Here is a 20,541-nt window from a genome sequence, read left to right as displayed (position 1 = left end):
ATGCATGTATGTTTGTGTGTGTGCTGGTATATGTATGTATTAATGTGTGTGATATATATATATATATATATATATATATACACACACATATATATATATATATATATATATATATATATATATGTAGTAGTGGAGACTTCGGCGCTTAAGTACAGTTCGTGTTACTGGACAATATTAAATGTGTCAGCACCTATAATCAATTAGGACACTTCTCGTGTTATATGAGTGGCAGCTTGTAAAACGTAAAGATGTATTTGGTGTACACATACTATTGAATGCAAGAAGTGGTGAATACAAGCGCCCAAGAGTGTAGAAAGTACAATAAAATAGGAAAAAAACATAAGAGGGATGATAAAATCGTCTCGGATCACTTATCTGGTATAAGGAAGCTTTGCTCAAACAGCCCTCATTTGAAGCTTAGTACATGTAAATAAAAAAAGAAAAAAAAACAGCAAACATAGTGTGTACCATTCATAATATCATACTATGTCACTGCCTAGTTTCAACAAGCAATAAAGGAGATGTCGGTAAGCAGTCACAACGCGTTTCGTCCATCAGTGTCTGGACTTCATCAACGGGATCCTTTATGGACAGATAAGCCTCATATATTTTTTAATCTTGTACGTGTGTTTTCTAGCCATTCCTATGTCATTGTGTATATTAAATTTATGTATTTTAATATTTGCACTGCTGAGGCTGTTATTTGATTTTAATTGGGAATAAGCTTGTTCCCTAATGATGCCTGTTGAAACTAGGCAGTGACATAGAATGATATTATGAATGGTACACACTATGTTTGCTGTTTTTTCTCTTTTTTTATTTACATGTACTAAGCTTCAAATGAGGGCTGTTTGAGCAAAGCTTCCTTATAGTGATCCGAGATGATTTTATCATCCCTCTTATGTTTTTTTCCTATTTTATTGTACTTTCTACACTCTTGGGCGCTTGTATTCACCACTTCTTGCATATATATATATATATATATATATACTAGGTGCTTCATCGCGCCCTACGGGCGCTCTTCACACCGTCGTAAGGGGCTACGCCCCCTTAACCCTTGCATGCCTTTCTGGGGTTCAATATTTGTATTATATGGAGTATTACCTACATTCCTTTGTTAGTGGTTAAATATTGCAGAATGAAAGGGCGTGCGATGGTGAAGGAGGAGCAGCCCCTTGCGACGGCGTGAACAGCACCTGCAGGGCACGATGTACAGAATGTAGCGGGTGCGGGGGGGGGACTGCGGATGGGGGAGGGTGTCTGTAGATGCTGCGGGTGGAGGGGGGGCGGAAGCGGGGGGGGGGCCCGGATGGGGAAGGGTCGGGAGGTGCTGCGGGTGGGGGAGGGGCAGAGGAGTGGGGGCTGCAGATGGGGGAGGGGTCCGGAGGCACTGCAGGTGGGGGAGGGGCAGGGGCAGGGGTGCCTCGGGTGGGAGAGGGGCAGGTGCGGGGATGTTGCGGATGGGTGAAGGGTTCCAGAGGTGCTGTGGGATGGGAAGGGGCGGGTGTGCCGGGGGTGGGGTAGGGGGTCCGGAGGCGCCGTATGTAGGGGAGGGGCAGGTACGGGTGGTGCGGCGGATGGGGAAGGAGGTCCGGAGGTGCAGCAGGTGGTGGAGGGGCAGGTGCGGGGGTGCCATGGGTGGGGGAGGGGTGGGTGAGGGGGGACCGCGGATGGCGGAGGGTGTCTGCAGATGCTGCGGGTGGAGGGGGGCAGGTGTGGGGGGAGACATATATGGGGGGTGGATGGTGGAGGGCGTCTGGAGGTGCTGTGGGTGGTAAAGGGGCGGAGGAGTGGGAGCCGTGGGTGGTGTAGGGGGTCTGGAGGCACAGCGTGTGTGGGAGGGGTGGAGTGCCGCCTTTGGTGTAGGGGAAGGTGCGGAGGTATGGTGCATTGGGGAGGAGTCTGGAGGCGCTGCGGGTACTGTACCTGCCAAAAAGGTAGTTGGAGGGTATGTAGTAACAGGGCCAGGACAGGGGTGACAGGGCCAGGACAGGGGTGACAGGGTCAAAACAGGGGTGACAGGGCCAGGACAGGGGTGACGGGGCCAGGACAGGGGCGACTGGGCCAGGACAGAAATGACAGGGACAGGATAGGGGTGACAGGGCCAGGGTAGGGGTGGCAGGACCAGGATAGGGGTGACAGGGCCAGTATAGGTTTGACAGGGCAAGCACAGGGGTGACAGGGCCAGGTTAGGGGTAACAGGGCCAGCATAAGGGTGACAGGGCCAGGATAAGGGTGAAAGGGCCAGGATAAGGGTGGAAGGGCCAGGCCAGGGGTGACAGGGACATGACAGAACACAGGGCATGGGAGAGATTGGTATTAGGGACAAAACAGTGGTGACAGACAGATGTGTCTTACCGGAGTCACTGCTGCTGGCTGCTGCTGTTCCACTCCAACCTGTTGGGATCTGCTGCTGGTGGAGACTTGGCATGGCTGACTCTCTTAGGCTGGAGTCCTGCTTCCTCTGCCCGTCCGCATCCCTCCCCCCCACTCCTCAGTCACACACCGCGGACCTCGCACGGTTGCCGGGCACTGTGGTAAGGGGAGACTGGGAGTGACTGGTTAGCCCCCAGGAGACGCTGCGGCTGGAGGGAGGAGGGGGTCGGAGCCTGCAAGCAGCTCAGACTTCTGCAGCGCTACCCGCCGGCTAAAGTGTGTGAAGGAGCTGGGCGCACCTCACTGCGGGTGGCAGCGCTGCAGCTAGCGGTGGGGTTGCCGGGGCTGGAGATAACAGAGGCAGTACGGAACCTGCACAGCGGCAGGTGCCCCACAAAACTGCAGCTAAGAAGTGTGGAGTGTGCCAGAAAGTGACGCTCCTCCGTGCCAGAGAGCCCCTGCTGAGTATGTTGATGTGGGGGGTCCAATACACAGTGAGCCGGTGCCCGTCTGTCCGTACGGCATACCCCCTCACACACCCCCATACCTCCCAACTAGCCCGATTTTCGCGGGACAGTCCCATTTTTTGGGATCTGTCCCGCTGTCCCACCCGCGGGTCGCAGTGTCCCGCGTGGGGGGGGGGGGGGGGGGGCAGTTGGAAAGCTCCTGCACTCGCTGTTCTGCTTAGCAGAGCAGCGGTGAATAGTGGAGACAGAGGGAGAGGGGGCATCAGGGGGTACGGATTAAGGGGGGGTTCCAGTAGCAGAGCTGGATTAAGGGGGGGGGGACAGGGGGTATGTACCGTTGGCCCCACAGTCTTAGGGGGCCCCCTGGCTCGAGTAGCTCTGTCCCAGCTCAGAAGCTCCCACATCCTGCCAGCAACAGCATTGTGCTACAGTCAGCACACCCTTCTGCGTGTTGGCAGGTCTGTGGTGTTGCAGGGAGGCAGCAGCCTCCCTGCTTTCTTCTGCTTGTGCGGGTGTGTAGGGGGGAGCGACCACCTCCTCTGGATTTACCCCTAGCTGAGGGGCCAAAATTCCATAAAAAAAGAAAAAGAAAAAAAAAAAACCACACAATTTGCATAAGGGGGCGTGGCCTCGCGGGGCGCGATTAGGCCACGCCCCCCAACCCACAGCAGGCACAGCAATGAGATAGGGCTCCCCTGTCTCAAGTGCCCTGGGCCCCCCGGACTCATAATCAGCCCCTGGGGGCATGCCAGCAGCTCACAGAGCGCTGGGCATGCCCCCTCACTGACAAAAACGGGAGCCCTCCCGTGAAGCCACGCCCCCTTTTTGCCACGTGTGTGTGTGTCCCTCCGTCTGCCTAAAGAAAGCTGGGAGGTATGCACCCCTGTCTGCCTGAAGAAAGCTGGGAGGTATGCACACCTGTCTGCCTGAAGAAAGCTGGAAGGTATGCACCCCTGTCTGCCTGAAGAAAGCTGGGAGGTATGCACCCCTGCCTGTGCCATGCCCATACTATCTGCTTCTGCTCCTAGTCTCCTATAGTCTCCTATATATAGATTTGCCCAGATCTGTGACTCATTTGACTAACTCCGCCCAGTGTTGTGATTCCACCCAGCGTTAGCAAATGAGTCACAAAGTCACAGATCTGGGCTATTATATAGGAGATATATATATATATATATATACACACACACACACTGTATATACATAAATACACTCCCCTGCTACTTTCAGCGTATTGCACTTGGTGCCTTACTATTTAATCACAAGCACAGGAGAAAATGTACATGCAGTTTATATATATATATCATATCATTATATTAGTTTTGTATCTAATGTGTCTCATTGGCAAGATGTATTTTGGTATATATATAGGGTGAGTGAGATCATTGGCTCTGGGGCTCTCCCACTATTTAGCAAGTGTCAGAGTTTTGCACATGACGATTTCCTGTGACTGACAGCCTCATACTCCACTTGTATGCCCAGTGTAGGTCACGATGTCACTTCCGGTAAGGCGGACCTTAGTTATTATCCACATGTTCTTTAAATGTTTTGTGTGGGCTTTGTAGCTGAGTTTGAGATCTTGGTGAATGTTGCTCACCGTCAGTATGTCCCATTTACCTACACACATAAACATAACTGTAATCTGGTCCGTCTGCTAGCCGAGTAGCGGTACTTCCGCCCAGTGGAACGCATGGACTTCCTGCCGGTGGAACGCGGAAGCCGCGTCTCCGGCGTTTGCCTTAGTAGCTATGGATTTCCTTCATTTTTAACTCGTTTATTTTAGTGAAACCCACCTAGCTTGATTCCTAGGCTATATAGCGCTTGTTCAGCAGGTCCAGTTTTCTATTCTTAAGTGTTGGTCTCCTTATAGCGCGGTTTATTATTTGTTAATTACCTTAAGTGGTACTTCCTGTGGTTGAGCCTTAAATAGCTGCTGGCTGAGGTAGAACAGCATGCAGCTGTCATTTGGCTCTGGACACTTGAACTGTGAGTATGATACCCCTGCAGTTAACTTTTGATATATGATTAAGGTTGGTTGCCAACTTTCTCTTGCCTTTAAATTACAGATCTAGTGTTGGAAATATGCATTGAGCCTTCAGCTGCCATCCGTTGTTTTAATAAACTATCAGGTATGATTCTCACTGGGTGGCCTCAGGTGTTAGGTTTACACTATCCAGTGGCTTGGGAGTTTATCTAATGGGCCATATGTTCTATCTCTATTATTATAGCATCTTCTATGTGTTGAAGAAGCAATTTATTACATCAGTATGACCTAGTGTGTTGTCCAGGTAATTGTATTTGTTGAGATTAAGTACATACTCTGTGTGAGGTGAAACTTGAGGGTGGAGGCGTCTCTAAATCACACATGGATATAGTTTCTTGATTCTATTAGAGCATGGTTGTGCTGTTCGGTGACTGTCATTAGGGCCTGGGAGGCACTGGTGGTGTTGGTGCTGATAATCTGGTTCTCTATACATATTGATTTTAATTGTTTCTGATTGTTTAGGTGTTTTAAGTGCCTGTCTTGATAAAGGTCCTTATATGGACCGAAACGTCGATGAAAAACGGCATCAACATTGAACCTGATTAAAATAAACTGAATCTACAAGTGATTTCAGAGACTGATTTCTGGGCGCGAGTGCACCTTCCACCTCGGTGGTAGTTGCGGTGTATATATATATATATATATATATATATATATACACACACATATATATATATATACACACACACACGCGCACATGGAAACCCCCCATAATAAATCCTGCGTTTGCACTGACAATGTATGCTATACTCGGCATAAAAGTTGCCTAGTAAGAGGGACAAATAGTAAGTCTTACCACATACAGAAATAACTATTACATTGTTGCAATCCAGCTGCTGTGAATGAAGTAAATAAGTAAAGATTTTGATGATTGAGCCTAGGAAGCTTAGAGGGAGTCAAATAGGAATTCACTCTTTCCGTAAAATCTGCTTGAGGCATACTTGCCTACTTTGGCTGTTTCCTCTCCGCGAGAAGCTCAGAGAGAAGATGCAGGTGGGCAGCAATGGGGGCTGGGCCTGGTTATTCACGTAATTAGACCCTGGCCTCTCGAGGTAAGATGCCATGAATGGCACATATTTGCAGAGGGGTGGAGCCAAAATGATGCAATTTCCACAGAAATTCCAGGTATTATTCTTACAATTCTGCCCACTACACTAGGGCAGGATGCAGGAGTGGCCACGCTTCTGGGGGTGAGGGGGACTACCTGAAGAAGCGTGAGTCTCCCTCAGGGTCGGATTGTCGAACAGGGGAAACTCCTGGTGGGCTCCACTGCCTCAAGTTCCACTACTTTCTCTAGGGATCAGGTTCCAGACTTGCACTTGAAGTATACATTATAGAGGGTGAGTTAAAAAAAAACTCCCAGACTATAAAAGGTTAAAAAAAAAGGCATGGTAAATGTATTCAAAATTTAATACAGAATCTAAAAGTGCAAGGAATACAATTTATTTTCAATTGGTTTTAAATAGGATATCATCTAGATCAGAGATTTTCAACCTTTTACAACTCGCGGCACACTGAACAAGATTTAAATATTGCAGAGGCACACTTAAATATAATGGTGATGCATGGTGCAGTTGCGTGTCCTAGGATGTTATGTCGCAGATTCTCCATAGGTAATGCCTGAGCCACATCTGAGAGAGCCAGAAGAGCCCAACACTGCCCGGGCCCAAAATTAGAACTGGCTATGTAACCACTAAACCCACCAGTATTGATCGTTCCAGGGCCTCAGTAGCGGCAAGACACTGATGAGCCTGGCTGTGCTTCTATGGCGGCACACCTGGAGACTGCTCAGGGCACACTAGTGTGCCACGGCACAGTGGTTGAAAAACACTGATCTAGATGGTGGCCTTTCGATTTCTGAAAGTAAGCTCCGTCACTTGTCAGTAGAACAGCATTTGCAGGAACATTTTGAAGGATATCCTCACAACATGCCATTCGGTTCCATCCCTACAAAAGGATGCTTGTTCAGGAACTTAATAAAGGTGACAGCGAGAACTGAATGGCATGGTGTGAGTATATCATCAACCAGCAAGAAAACTTGTAGTGTCTTTTGCTTGGAAGCAAAGAAAGAGCAAGTAATATTTTAACCAAGCCTTAATTAAATTCAAGTCATGGTATAAAAGAGCCCAGTATATATACTCACAATACGCATATCAAGAGGCTCATTGACCCAAAAGTATTAAGCCTTAACTAGGTATAAAGTATAAAGATGGATAAAGGGGTGTGGATAGTAGGGTCGATTACACTTTGGTCAACAGTCATTAGGTTGACCACTATTGGTTGACAGTGACTAGGTCGACATGGTCATTAGAGGAAGGGAAACAGAGACAAAGTTTCAAACTGTGACACCCGGCGCTGAATAAATTAGTTATATAGTATCAATCAATGTTCCTTTGAAGCAGCTGAGTAAGAACAGCTAGCTAGGCTGCAATGTTACAGAGATTCTTGAGACAAAATGGGAATTACTCTGCGCTATGGAACATTCTATAACTTCAAAATGTGTGGTCTGTCATGGAGAATGATTGACTCAGTATACTTAAAAATAAATTATTTTATCCGAAATATTTATATACCACAAACAACATATAACAAAAACTGACAATTAACATCAGATTAATAGCTCTTAATAGAGAATGACAGGCTTCTGAATAACAAGCAAATATGTATGAGCTTGATAATATAGTAGAAATTATTCAATTATTAAGAAGAATATATAAAATATGCAAAACATGCACTGAATTCAAATAAAAAATGCTCTCTCAAATAGTACTGAAATATATACACGTCCCAGTAATATTCAGAAGAAATTGTCCCGCAAACAGCTCCCAAAGATAATTGTGAAATGAGAATATTGAATGCTTAGAAAGTAGTTATCCACGTGTTGGTTCCTGATTTCCTACAGGGTCCTGTTGGCAAAAGTACACGGGGTATGTATACAAAGTGATCGCGGTTTGATGGCACTGAAAATGACAGCCCTGCTGGGAGACCTGATGCGTCTCTGCTGTCGGACAAGCGCTGCCCGCTGGTACGGTCTGCGGCTGTCAAGGATGATGCTGTGTGAACTGAACCTCACTAGGGGGGTCAGATGGATCTCAGCCGGCGCTCAGCTGATATTTCCTGCGGCAGTGTGAGCATGCACTGCCAGCTGTTTGGGCCGTACGGCTGCCGGTGATGAGATGGTAGGATGCGGGTCTCTCAGCAAGGATCCCACACAGTTCAGCCGATGCGGGGCTGTCATTTTCAGTGCCATCAAACCGCGACCACTTTGTATACATACCCCGTGTACTTTTGCCAACAGGACCCTGTAGGAAATCAGGAACCAACACGTGGGTAACTACTTTCTGAGCATTCAATATTCTCATTTCACAATTATCTTTGGGAGCTGTTTGCGGGACAATTTCTTCTGAATATTACTGGGACGCCAGTGTATATATTTCAGTACCATTTGAGAGAGCATTTTTTATTTGAATTCAGTGCATGTTTTGCATATTTTATATATTCTTAATAATTGAATAATTTCTACTATATTATCAAGCTTATACATATTTGTTTGTTATTCAGAAGCCTGTCATTCTCTATTAAGAGCTATTAATCTGATGTTAATTTGTCAGTTTTTGTTATATGTTGTTTGTGGTATACAAATATTTCAGATAAAATAATTTATTTTTAAGTATACGGAGTCCTACTGAGTCAATCATTCTCCATGAAAGACCACACATTTTAAAGTTATAGAATGTTCCATAGCGCAGAGTAATTCCCATTTTGTCTCAAGATTCTCTGCGACATGGTCATTAGGTCATCATGAACAAAGTCGACATGGAAAAACGTTGACATGAGTTGTTGTTTTTTTTAATTGGTGTTGTTGTCTTTGTAATGTGACCGGGAAATCCAATTAGTGCACCGTGTCCCCTCGCATGGCTTGCGAGCTTCGGGCAAGGTTACTGTTCCCATTCGCAATCCATGTGGATCATAAAGTATGTAAAAGTAAAAAAAAAAAAAAAAATGGAAAAACTGACGTCGAACTTTTCCCATGTTGGCATAGTGACCACGTCGACATATGGACCACGTTGACCTAATGCATGTCGACCAACAGTGGTCGACCAAATGACTGTTGACCTAAGTGTGGTCGACCTAGAGACCGGTTAAAGAATGATAAAGTACCAGCCAATCAGCTTCCTAACAGCCATGTCACAGGCTGTGTTTGAAAAATGACAGTTTGGAGATGACTGACTGGTCATTTATCACTCTTTATCCATCTCCACTTTAGCTCTTGTTAAGGCTTAATACATTTAGGCCATTGACTCCAAGGGGTATATTTACTAAAGGTCAATTTTCCTTGTTTTTTTATTGATTCCAAATTAATGATTAGCAATCTAAATTGGTGTTTGTTTTTTTTAGAGCTAAAACATACATATACTAACACTAAAAAAATTATATACAGTTATCTGTTAGTAAATGTGTGTTTTAGCCCCTGAAACACAATATCAATTAAGACTGATTTCAATTGGTTTTAAATCGATAATAATCTACCTTATTCTGAGGTAATGACATAATTTTGTGTTTCTCTGTATTTGCTCATACATACAATGGGGTAAATTTACTAAAGAGGGAATTTTTTAGAACTGGTGATGTTGCCCATTGCAACCAATCAGATTCTATCTATTATCTTCTAGAAGCAGCTAGATAAATGTTAAGTAGAATCTGATTGGTTGCTAAGGGCAACATCACCAGTTCTAAAAAACTCCCACCTTAGTAAAATGTAACTTAATGATTCAGACGAACTGTTTGCCATAGAATTGTAGCCCAGAAAGCTCCATATCTTCTTTGTACTGCTCTTAAGCATCCATTTCACACTGTGGCTCAATACCTTGTGTACGCTGTATTGTATCTTTGATTTATGCAAGAAAGTCGCAGATGGAGGGAAGAGATTTTGAAAAATAACTAAGAAAACTTAACTGTTCCTTTCAAAAATATATGTTAATATTGGATTGAAGATAAAGGTTGAGTTGTGTGTTAATGTTTTCTGTTACTGAATGAACCACTTTAACATCAAGATATCTATCAAACTACACACAATGTGGAGGATAGATGAGCTGTTTATAATGAAAAATGTGTGATTTTGTAACTTTACGGGCACTTAAACTCTCTATATATTAATAAGTTCCTAACAGGATACTGTATGTCCTTCTCTATGTAGACCACCAAAGTGGAAGCACACGTTAGCCTCACAGTGCCAAAAAAGAAAGATGAAGGTATGTCGCCTGCTCGAATGTTGCCTAGTGATGTCAGCCGTCAACTTTCAGAGATGCAAATTGTGTCATGGCACTTGCTCAGCGACATTCAGAATAAAATTAGCACAATACAAGAGGAAGCTGTGTTACACAAGTCGAAACTCGGCCAAGCTTACAGGAGCTCTCATCGCTTACTGGAAATAGAAGAGGAGAGGAGACTGATTGAGAATAAACATACAGAGGATAAAGTAGTAAATGAGTTAGAGGACAAGGCTTTGAAATTGGTGGGACTGATGCAGGAACTGGAAAAAACAATAGAGACAAAGCAACAAATAAGTATCATTGACGCTCAGTTAAAGACATTGAAGACATTGGCAAGGTTTGAGGTGGAACTGGATGGATATGACTCTCCGGTTCAGAGCCGCACCACAAAAGAAATGCAGCATATGGTGAAACCAATGCTAGAATCAATACTATTTGACCCAGAAAGTGCGCATCCGAATCTCATTCTGTCCGTGGACCGCAGACAAGTCAGATTTCAGGCTTGTCCTCAGATGAGGGAGCCAAGCAAACAGTGTTTCCAGCCAGGGCTTTATGTCCTGGGAATGCCTGGATTTCAGTCTGGACGGCACTATTGGGAAGTGGATGTGGGCAAGAAGAGTAATTGGATTATCGGTGTTGTGAGAGAGTCAGTGGAACGCAAGGGAGCATGGGAGCTGCATTCATCAAACGGCTACTGGGTTCTACGCAAGAAAGATGATAACGTGTTTTATGGCATTGGGGACACCCATTCAAACCTACAATTGAAAACCTTGCCTCTAAGGATTGGTGTTTGTTTAGATTTATTTAGAAGTCAACTGAGCTTTTACGATGCTGACACCGCAAATCTAATATTCCAACTGTCTATTTGTCTTGTGCAGGAGAAATTGTTTCCCTTTTTTTGTCCTGGAATCCCTGTAAGAGAAGAGGACTGGTGCCCGCTAACTCTGTGCATGTAAAGATCTACTTTGGTTATTTTTTAATGATGCTCCTACTTTCAAGTATGGTGTTTTCTGTGGAGAGTTCATAGACTGCAGATGGGCTGATCTGGATCCTTGGCATGAACCCAGTGATAGGTCCTTCTCAATACTTGATGAGATCTTGGTCAGCTGGATCACTTCTGGCCTACACTGGAGCCTGGTTGTCTGGTAGCAATATGGCTGCACACAGAGCAAATAACAGTCAACTTCCAAGTGAACTTTCCAACACCTCTGACTCCAATGTTCTGCTGAGATATTTCTTCCCAAATGCCCGATATCACAGTCATAGTTGCCGCTTGGTCTAATTCCAGGGAGGATGAGAGGTTTTATAGATCTGCCCCTGGAAATATCCCTATTTTCGGTGCTGACCAACTACACAATAAAATGTATTTATTTTTCTTTATTTTAAGATGCAACTTCTCTCATGTACTTCTATTCTATAAGGGGGAATTCAATATTTTATGGGCACCCGGTAAAGCTATCGAGTTGTTTTGCAGATCAGGCATGAGTGCTGTGGGCGCCCATTATTTCTGCTCACGCCCTCCTAAGGTGGTGAGCAGAAATTAGTGAAAAGTTGGGCTTGTGTGCTCCCAAACTGCAGTTTTGGCAGCATGCCCAAAAGCTTAAACATGCATTTGGGCGCGACAAGTGCAAAAAAGTAATGGGGGCCAGCAGCTCTTGCACCCATCTGCAAAACAACGGAATAGCTCCGTCGGGCCCCATTACTTATGAGCATGCAAAAAACAATTTAATTCCCACCTATATACTTTATTAATGAACATTAGTTGAAAAGTAGAATTGAAATTGACAAAAAGTGGACTAAAAGCCAAGTTTATATACATGACATAATGAGGTAGTAATGGAATATAAACAAAGAAATGTAAACGAATGTATTAATTATACAAGGAAATATATTGCAGGTTGTTATTTTTAACGGTTCGCTATTTGTTAAAACTGTTGGTAACAATAGTTCTCTAATGAGTCACGATGTGGTTTATCAGGTATATAAATCACTTATTAACAGCCCTGAATAAGAATAACGTGCTCCTGTTCCTTATACACAGCAATCTTATAGTTGGTGAGACTATTCACAAGAGTGCCGCCTATGAATTCACTAGGATCAGTGACATAATTGAAACACTCTAATGGCCTTCATGAATTGGGTTGCAATGTACTCCCCTGCTGTTTGCGGTCACAGGGCCTAATTCACTATGGATCGCTATTGAGGATGAATTAGCAAATTTCACAAACCTGCTAATGCTAAAAATCGCATGTGAAGAAAGGGTAAGACACCCACCGATGCGTTTGCAAATCTGCATATGCATTAGCAGAATCACAATGCATACGCCAAAAATGAGCACAATCGACAGATGCGGCTGGCCCCAGCCATGACACGCCTGCATTTTCCCAACCACTCACTACAAACGCCATGTTATCACCCACGAACGGTCACTTCCTGTCAATGAAAATGCGTTGTCTTTACAATTAGGCTGCATACGCAGTGCGATCGCATTTTGCCATTCACGCATGCGCAGTGCGTTCACAGCACATGCACAGCCTGCTGATAATCGCTCACTGAGGGTAATCTCACATTTACAAATGGTAGTGAATCAGGCCCACATTGTGCTTAAGGGGTGTAGTATGTTATGCCGGCGGTCGGGCTCTCGGCGGCCAGCATACCGGCGCCGGAATCCCAACCGCCGGCATACCAACAGCTGGGTGAGCGCAAATGAGCCCCTTGTGGGCTCGCTGCGCTCACCACGCTACGGGCACGGTGGCGCGCTACGCTATATATTCTCCCTCCTGGGGGGTCGTGGACCCTCAAGAGGGAGAAAAGCCGGAAAACTGAAGACCACCCATGTTTAAGTTGCAGGCACTTTAATGCACAATTTTGAGGTTGGTATAAACACTTTCAAGTGCTTTGGTACAAAATACAGTAAAAACATCTCTATATTCTTCATTATGAGAATATTATAGCACTTCTAGAGCTTTGTAATACTGTTAGCATTTCTCTTTTAATAAAACATGTAATAATGTATGCATAGTAATATAAACAGACATGTTTTCTGTCTTACTTCACTACCGAGTTTGTCAAGATAACGGCCTAAGAATTTATAGCTGCTGTAGACTATACTTGTATTGTTTTGTTCTTTAATATGTCATAGTGAAGTTACTGTACAGTTATTAAAGTCACAGCTCAATAATAAGATTTTAAACCTACCGGTAAATCTATTTCTCCTAGTCCGTAGAGGATGCTGGGGACTCCGTAAGGACCATGGGGTATAGACGGGCTCCGCAGGAGATAGGGCACCTAAAAAGAACTTTGACTATGGGTGTGCACTGGCTCCTCCCTCTATGCCCCTCCTCCAGACCTCAGTTAGAGAACTGTGCCCAGAGGAGATGGACAATCCAATTGCAGGATTTAGCAATCCAAGGGCAAGATTCATACCAGTCCACACCAATCATACCATGTAACCTGGAACATACATAACCAGTTAACAGTATGAACAAAACAACAGTAATGGTCAAAGACCGATGTCAACTGTAACATAACCCTTATGTAAGCAACAACTATATACAAGTCTTGCAGAGTTTCCGCACTGGGACGGGCGCCCAGCATCCTCTACGGATTAGGAGAAATAGATTTACCGGTAGGTTTAAAATCTTATTTTCTCTTACGTCCTAGAGGATGCTGGGGACTCCGTAAGGACCATGGGGTTTATACCAAAGCATCCAATCGGGCGGGAGAGTGCGTATGGCTCTGCAGCACCGACTGAGCAAACGCTAGGTCCTCATCAGCCAGGGTATCAAACTTGTAGAATTTAGCAAAAGTGTTTGACCCCGACCAAGTCGCCGCTCGGCAAAGTTGTAAAGCCGAGACGCCTCGGGCAGCCGCCCAAGAAGAGCCCACCTTCCTAGTGGAATGGGCCTTAACCGAATTTGGTACCGGCAATCCAGCCGTAGAGTGAGTCTGCTGAATCGTATTACAGATCCAGCGAGCAATAGTCTGCTTCGAAGTAGGAGCGCCAATCTTATTGGCCGCATACAGGACAAACAGAGCCTCTGTTTTCCTAATTCTAGCCGTCCTGGCTACATAAATTTTTAAGGCCCTGACTACGTCCAGGGATCTGGAATCCTCCAGGTCACTTGTAGCCACAGGCACCACAATAGGTTGATTCATATGGAACGAAGAAACCACTTTAGGCAAAAATTGCGGACGTGTCCTCAATTCAGCTCAATCCACATGAAAAATCAAGTGGGGGCTCTTGTGTGACAAAGCCGCCAATTCTGACACTCGCCTTGCTGATGGTAAGGCCAACAACATGACCACCTTCCAGGTAAGAAATTTCAACTCAACCTTGTTAAGTGGTTCAAACCAGTGTGATTTTAGGAACTGCAACACCACGTTCAGGTCCCATGGTGCCACTGGAGGCACAAAAGGGGGCTGGATGTGCAGCACTCCCTTTACAAACGTCTGGACTTCTGGAAGAGAAGCCAATTCCTTCTGAAAGAAAATCGAGAGGGCCAAAATCTGTACCTTAACAGAGCCTAATTTCAGGCCCATATCCACTCTTGTCTGTAGAAAGTGGAGAAGACGACCCAGATGAAAATCTTCCGTAGGTGCATTCTTGGTCTCACACCAAGACACATACTTTCGCCAGATACGGTGATAATGTTTTATCGTCACCTCCTTCCTAGCCTTTATTAAAGTAGGGATGACCTCTTCCGGAATCCCCTTTTCGCTAGGATTCGGCGGTCAACCGCCATGCCGTCAAACGTAACCGCGGTAAGTCTTGAAATACACAGGGCCCCTGCTGCAACAGGTCTTCCCTCAGAGGAAGAGGCCAGGGATCTCCTGTGAGCATCTCTTGTCGATCCGAGTACCAGGCCCTTCGAGGCCAGTCTGAGACAACGAGTATCGTCCGTACTCTTCTTCGTCTTATGATCCTCAACACCTTTGTGATGAGAGGAAGAGGAGGAAACACGTAGACCGATTTGAACACCCACGGCGTTACCAGAGCGTCTACTGCTACTGCCTGAGGGTCCCGAGACCTGGCGCAATACCTCCGAAGTTTTTTGTTGAGGCGTGACGCCATCATGTCTATTTGAGGAGTTCCCCAAAGACGTGTTACGTCTGCAAAGACGTCTTGATGAAGTCCCCACTCTCCTGGATGGAGATCGTGTCTGCTGAGGAAGTTTGCTTCCCAGTTGTCCACTCCCGGAATGAAGACAGCCGACAGAGCGCTTACATGATTTTCGGCCCAGCGAAGGATCCTTGTGGCTTCCGCCATCGCGACTCTGCTTCTTGTCCCGCCTTGGCGGTTCACATGAGCCACTGCTGTGACATTGTCTGATTGAATCAGAACCGGTAGGTTTCGAAGAAAACTCTCCGCTTGTCGAAGGCCGTTGTAAATGGCCCTCAGTTCCAACACATTGATGTGTAGACAAGACTCCTGGTCTGACCAAAGACCCTGAAATTTTTTTTCCTGTGTGACCGCTCCCCAACCTCGGAGGATCACGTCCGTGGTAACCAGGATCCAATCCTGAATTCCGAACCTGCGACCCTCCAGGAGGTGAGCACTTTGCAACCACCACAGGAGGGACACTCTGGTCCCTGGAGACAGAGTTATTTTCCGATGTAAGTGCAGATGGGACCCGGACCACTTGTCCAGAAGGTCCCATTGAAAAGTCCTTGCATGGAACCTTCCGAAGGGAATGGCCTCGTAGGCCGCCACCATTTTCCCCAGAACTCGAGTGCATTGGTGAACTGACACCCTTTTCGGTTTTAGCAGGTCTCTGACCATGTTCTGGATGTCTTGGGCTTTCTCTATTGGGAGGAAGACCTTAATTTGTTCCGTATCCAGTATCAGACCTAGGAACGGTAGTCGAGTTGTCGGAATCATCTGTGACTTCGGTAGATTTAGAATCCAACCGTGTTGCTGGAGCACTCTCAGAGAGAGCGCCACACTGCTCAGCAATTTCTCCCTTGATTTCGCTTTTATCAGGAGATCGTCCAAGTATGGGATAATTGTGACACCCTGCTTGCGCAGGACCACCATAATTTCCGCCATTATCTTGGTGAAAATCCTCGGGGCCGTGGAGAGTCCAAACGGCAACGTCTGAAATTGGTAATGACAATCCTGTACAGCGAATCTCAGGTATTCCTGATGGGGGGAATATATGGGGACATGAAGGTACGCATCCTTTATGTCCAGAGACACCATAAACTCCCCCTCCTCCATGTTGGCTATTATGGCTCTGAGAGATTCCATTTTGAATTTGAATCTCTTTATGTACAGGTTTAGGGATTTCAGATTTAAAATAGGTCTGACCGAACCATCCGGTTTCGGGACCACAAATAGGGTTGAGTAGTAACCTCTTCCCTGCTGGTGCAGGGGAACCTTGATTATCACTTGCTGTATACACAGCGTTTGAATTGCAGCTAACACTATATCCCTTTCCGATGTGGAAGCTGGTAGGGCAGATTTGAAAAATCGGCGCGGGGGCACCTCCTCGAATTCCAATTTGTAACCCTGGGAAACTATTTCCAACACCCAGGGGTTCAGGTCCAAACTGACCCAGGCCTGACTGAAAAGTCGAAGACATGCCCCCACCGGTGCGGACTCCCTCAGGGGAGCCCCAGCGTCATGCTGTGGGTTTTGGAGCAGCCGCGGAGGACTTTTGTTCCTGGGCACCTGCCGAAGCAGGTGCTCTCTTGCCTCTGCCCTTACCTCTGGCAAGGAAAGAGGATCCCCGACCTCTTTTGGACTTGTGCGACCGAAAGGACTGCATCTGATAGGGTGTTACTTTCTTTTGCTGTTGGGGAATATATGGTAAAAAATTTGATTTACCTGCTGTAGCTGTGGAAACCAGGTCCGTCAGCCCATCCCCAAACAATACATCACCCTTATAGGGTAGTACTTCCATATGTTTTTTGGAATCCGCATCACCCGTCCATTGGCGAGTCCATAAGGATCTTCTCGCTGAGACAGACATGGCATTGGCCCTAGAAGCCTAGAAGCTAGCAATCCAATGTCCCTTTGAGCATCCCTCATAAATAAGACTGCGTCTTTAATATGGGCTAGAGTTAGGAATATAGTATCCTTATCCATATTATCAAATTGATCTGTCAGCTCATCTGTCCAAGCTGCAATTGCGCTACACACCCATGCCGACGCAATTGTCGGTCTTAGCACAGCCCCCGTATGAGAATAAATACACTTTAAGGTAGTTTCTTGCCTGCGAGGAGACGGTAGCGACACTTTCTTGGACAAGCGCGTCAGGGCCTTGTCCACAGTGGGGGGTGATTCCCAAATCTCCCTGTCCTGCTTAGGGAAGGGGTATGCCATATAAATTCTTTTGGGGATCTGCGGTCTCTTATCCGGAGTCTCCCAAGCTTTTCCAAAGAATTCATTTAATTCATGAGATGTGGGAAAGTTAATAATCTGTTTCTTTTCCTTAAACATGTGTACCCTTGTGTCGGGGACCGAGGGTTCATCCACAATATGCAACACATCCCTTATTGCCACAATCATACACTGAATGGTTTTAGTCACACTAGGGTGCAATTTTACTTCGTCATAGTCGACACTGGAATCAGAATCCGTGTCGGTAGTAGTGTCTTGTGTTAAGGGATGCTTTTGAGAACCCGACGGGCCCTGTGAGTCGGTCCAATCCGAGGATTGACCCCCTGATGTCCCCCCTAATTCAGCCTTATCAAGCCTTTTATGTAAAGATGCCACACTTGCATTCAACATATGCCACAAGTCCATCCAATCTGGAATCGGCACAACCGACGAGGACACAACACTCATTTGCTCCACCTCCTCCTTGGAGAAGCCTTCCGCCTCAGACATGTCGACACACACACTACCGACACCCCACACACACAGGGATTAACCTATAAGGGGACAAAACCCCAACCAGGCCCTAAGGAGAGACAGAGAGAGAGAGTATGCCAGCACACACCAGCGCTTAAAAACACTGGAAAAATATGTCCAGATAGCGCTTTTCTATATATAATATGCCAATTCCCAGTCACTGCGTCGCTAATGTGCCCCCCTCCTCTTTTTTCCAGCCTGTGAAGTTCAGCAGGGGAGAGACCAGGGAGTCAGCGTTTTCCTCATGCAGCTTCTGTGGAGAAAATGGCACTGGTTAGTGCTGAGGATCAAGCCTCGCCCACCCGACGGCGGGCTTCGGTCCCAGTGATTTTTCAATAAAAATGGCGGGGGAACATAGATTTACTGCCTCCGCAGCCTAATCAAACTGTATTTGCCCAAATGTGAGGTTAATTGCTGCCCAGGGCGCCCCCCCCTGCTCCCTGCACCCTTCAGTGCTGCTCTGTGTGTGTGTGTGTCTGGGAGCAATCATGAAGATCTGATGTCTTCTGCCGCCTAAGATGTCTTCTGCCTTCTCTATCCGGCTTCTATCTTCGGCATCTGTGAGGAGGACAGCGGCGCGGCTCCGGGACAAACCCCAGGTGAGTCCTGTGTTCCGACTCCCTCTGGAGGTAATGGTGTCCAGTAGCCTTAGAAGCAGTGCCCAACTTCACAAGCCAGCTCTGCTTCTCTCTCCTCGGTCCCACGATGCAGGGAGCCTGTTGCCAACAGGTCTCCCTGAAAATAAAAAACCTAACAAAATTCTTCTTTAACAGAAAACTCTGGAGAGCTCTCTGCAGTGCACCCATTCTCCTCTGGGCACAAGATCTAACTGAGGTCTGGAGGAGGGGCATAGAGGGAGGAGCCAGTGCACACCCATAGTCAAAGTTCTTTTTAGGTGCCCTATCTCCTGCGGAGCCCGTCTATACCCCATGGTCCTTACGGAGTCCCCAGCATCCTCTAGGACGTAAGAGAAAACTTATTTTAATTTGGATGGAAAATTGTGAAGTTACCCTGTACTCAGGGGCATATAAAGAGAGGAGGGGTCCCACGTGCAGTTTCTGCCTGGGTCCCCTCTTCTCTAGGTGGCAGCACAGAGACTCTAGGCACTAGGGTCACTAGTGCTGTCCCAGAGTCTAGTGCACATGCGCAAAACACCAGAGAAATGGCAAAAAAAATCCACATAACTTTGTCTAGAACAAACCATGTTACCATGCAAGGGTAGTAAATACATTTAGATTTTTTTCTGTGCATGGTAAATACCGACTGCTTTTGCATGTACCTGTTCCTGGCTCAATTGCCAGCAGTTCTGCTTCCTATGTATTGCTGTCTGGTGTACACTTCATTGTGCATAGCAGTGTTTCTGAGTTCTTTGGCTCATACCTTTGTGCTCCAGTTTCCAGTTGCTTAACGCTATTCCATCCGACACCAGCAATGCATTGCCACTCAGATTGCAGAGTACATTTCCTATATAACTGAGCATTATCATTCACAGCCTGCAGAGTGCACATCCAATACCAGTGTGCAGTACCATTCACAGCGTACAGAGTGCACATCCACTACCGGCGTGCAGTACCATTCACAGCCTGCAGAGTGCACATCCACTACCAGCGTGCAGTACCATTCACAGCCTGCAGAGTGCACATCCAATACCAGTGTGCAGTACCATTCACAGCGTACAGAGTGCACTTCCATTACCAGCATGCAGTACCATTCACAGCCTGCAGAGTGCACATCCACTACCGGCATGCAGTACCATTTACAGCCTGCAGAGTGCACATCCACTACCAGCGTGCAGTACCATTCACAGCCTGCAGAGTGCACATCCAATACCAGTGTGCAGTACCATTCACAGCGTACAGAGTGCACTTCCACTACCAGCATGCAGTACCATTCACAGCCTGCAGAGTGCACATCCAATACCAGCGTGCAGTATTATTCACAGCCTGCAGAGTGCACATCCAATACCAGCGTGCAGTACCATTCACAGCCTGCAGAGTGCACATCCAATACCAGCGTGCAGTACCATCCACAGCCTGCAGAGTGCACATCTAATACCAGCGTGCAGTACCACTCACAGCCTGCAGAGTGCACATCCACTACCAGCGTGCAGTACCACTCTAGGGATCAGTACGTAATCCCGCTGGACGGGATCCCGGCGGTCGGAATCCCGACCACACAATCCCGACAGGGGTGGCGAGCGGAACGCAGCCCCTTGCGGGCTCGCTTCGCTCGCCACGCTGCGGGCACGGTGCCTCGCTACGCTCGGCACACTATTATATTCTCCCTCTATAGGTGTCGTGGACACCCACGGAGGGAGAATATGTCGGGATTGTGGCGGTCGGGATTTCGACCGCCGGGATCCCGTCCAGCGGGATGTTTACCGCATCCCCCACTCAAAGCCTGCAGAGTGCACATCCACTACCAGCGTGCAGTACCATTCACAGCCTGCAGAGTACACAGTTCATATCAGCCTCCATACCATCATACCCTGCAGTGTGCACATACATTCTAGTGTGCATTATT

At 46.6% G+C, this 20,541-nt stretch overlaps 1 protein-coding gene and 1 long non-coding RNA gene across 6 annotated transcripts in view; one reads left to right on the top strand and one right to left on the bottom strand.

Annotated features, from left to right (window-relative positions):
• Positions 1 to 20,541, bottom strand: part of LOC135055548 (uncharacterized) — an 83,627-nt gene that overhangs the window by 8,636 nt on the left and 54,450 nt on the right. The gene's annotated exons all lie outside the window — the stretch shown is intronic.
• The window catches only part of LOC135055547 (nuclear factor 7, brain-like), a 69,165-nt gene that overhangs the window by 15,565 nt on the left and 33,059 nt on the right, over positions 1 to 20,541 (top strand). For 3 of the 5 annotated variants that reach the window (XM_063959738.1, XM_063959740.1, XM_063959739.1), the window contains one exon: positions 10,085 to 13,170. The exons of 1 other annotated variant lie outside the window; for it this stretch is intronic. In XM_063959738.1, coding sequence (XP_063815808.1) covers positions 10,085 to 11,116 — 1,032 coding nt within the window. In that variant the 3' untranslated portion in view covers positions 11,117 to 13,170. Of the gene's footprint in view, positions 1 to 10,084; positions 13,171 to 20,541 lie in introns of those variants that run through there. One more of the 5 variants, XM_063959736.1, reaches the window with a different exon arrangement.

Source organism: Pseudophryne corroboree, chromosome 3 (assembly GCF_028390025.1).
Source record: "Pseudophryne corroboree isolate aPseCor3 chromosome 3, aPseCor3.hap2, whole genome shotgun sequence".
NCBI classification, from domain to species: domain Eukaryota; kingdom Metazoa; phylum Chordata; class Amphibia; order Anura; family Myobatrachidae; genus Pseudophryne; species Pseudophryne corroboree.
This window is presented reverse-complemented; position numbering and strand designations above follow the sequence as displayed.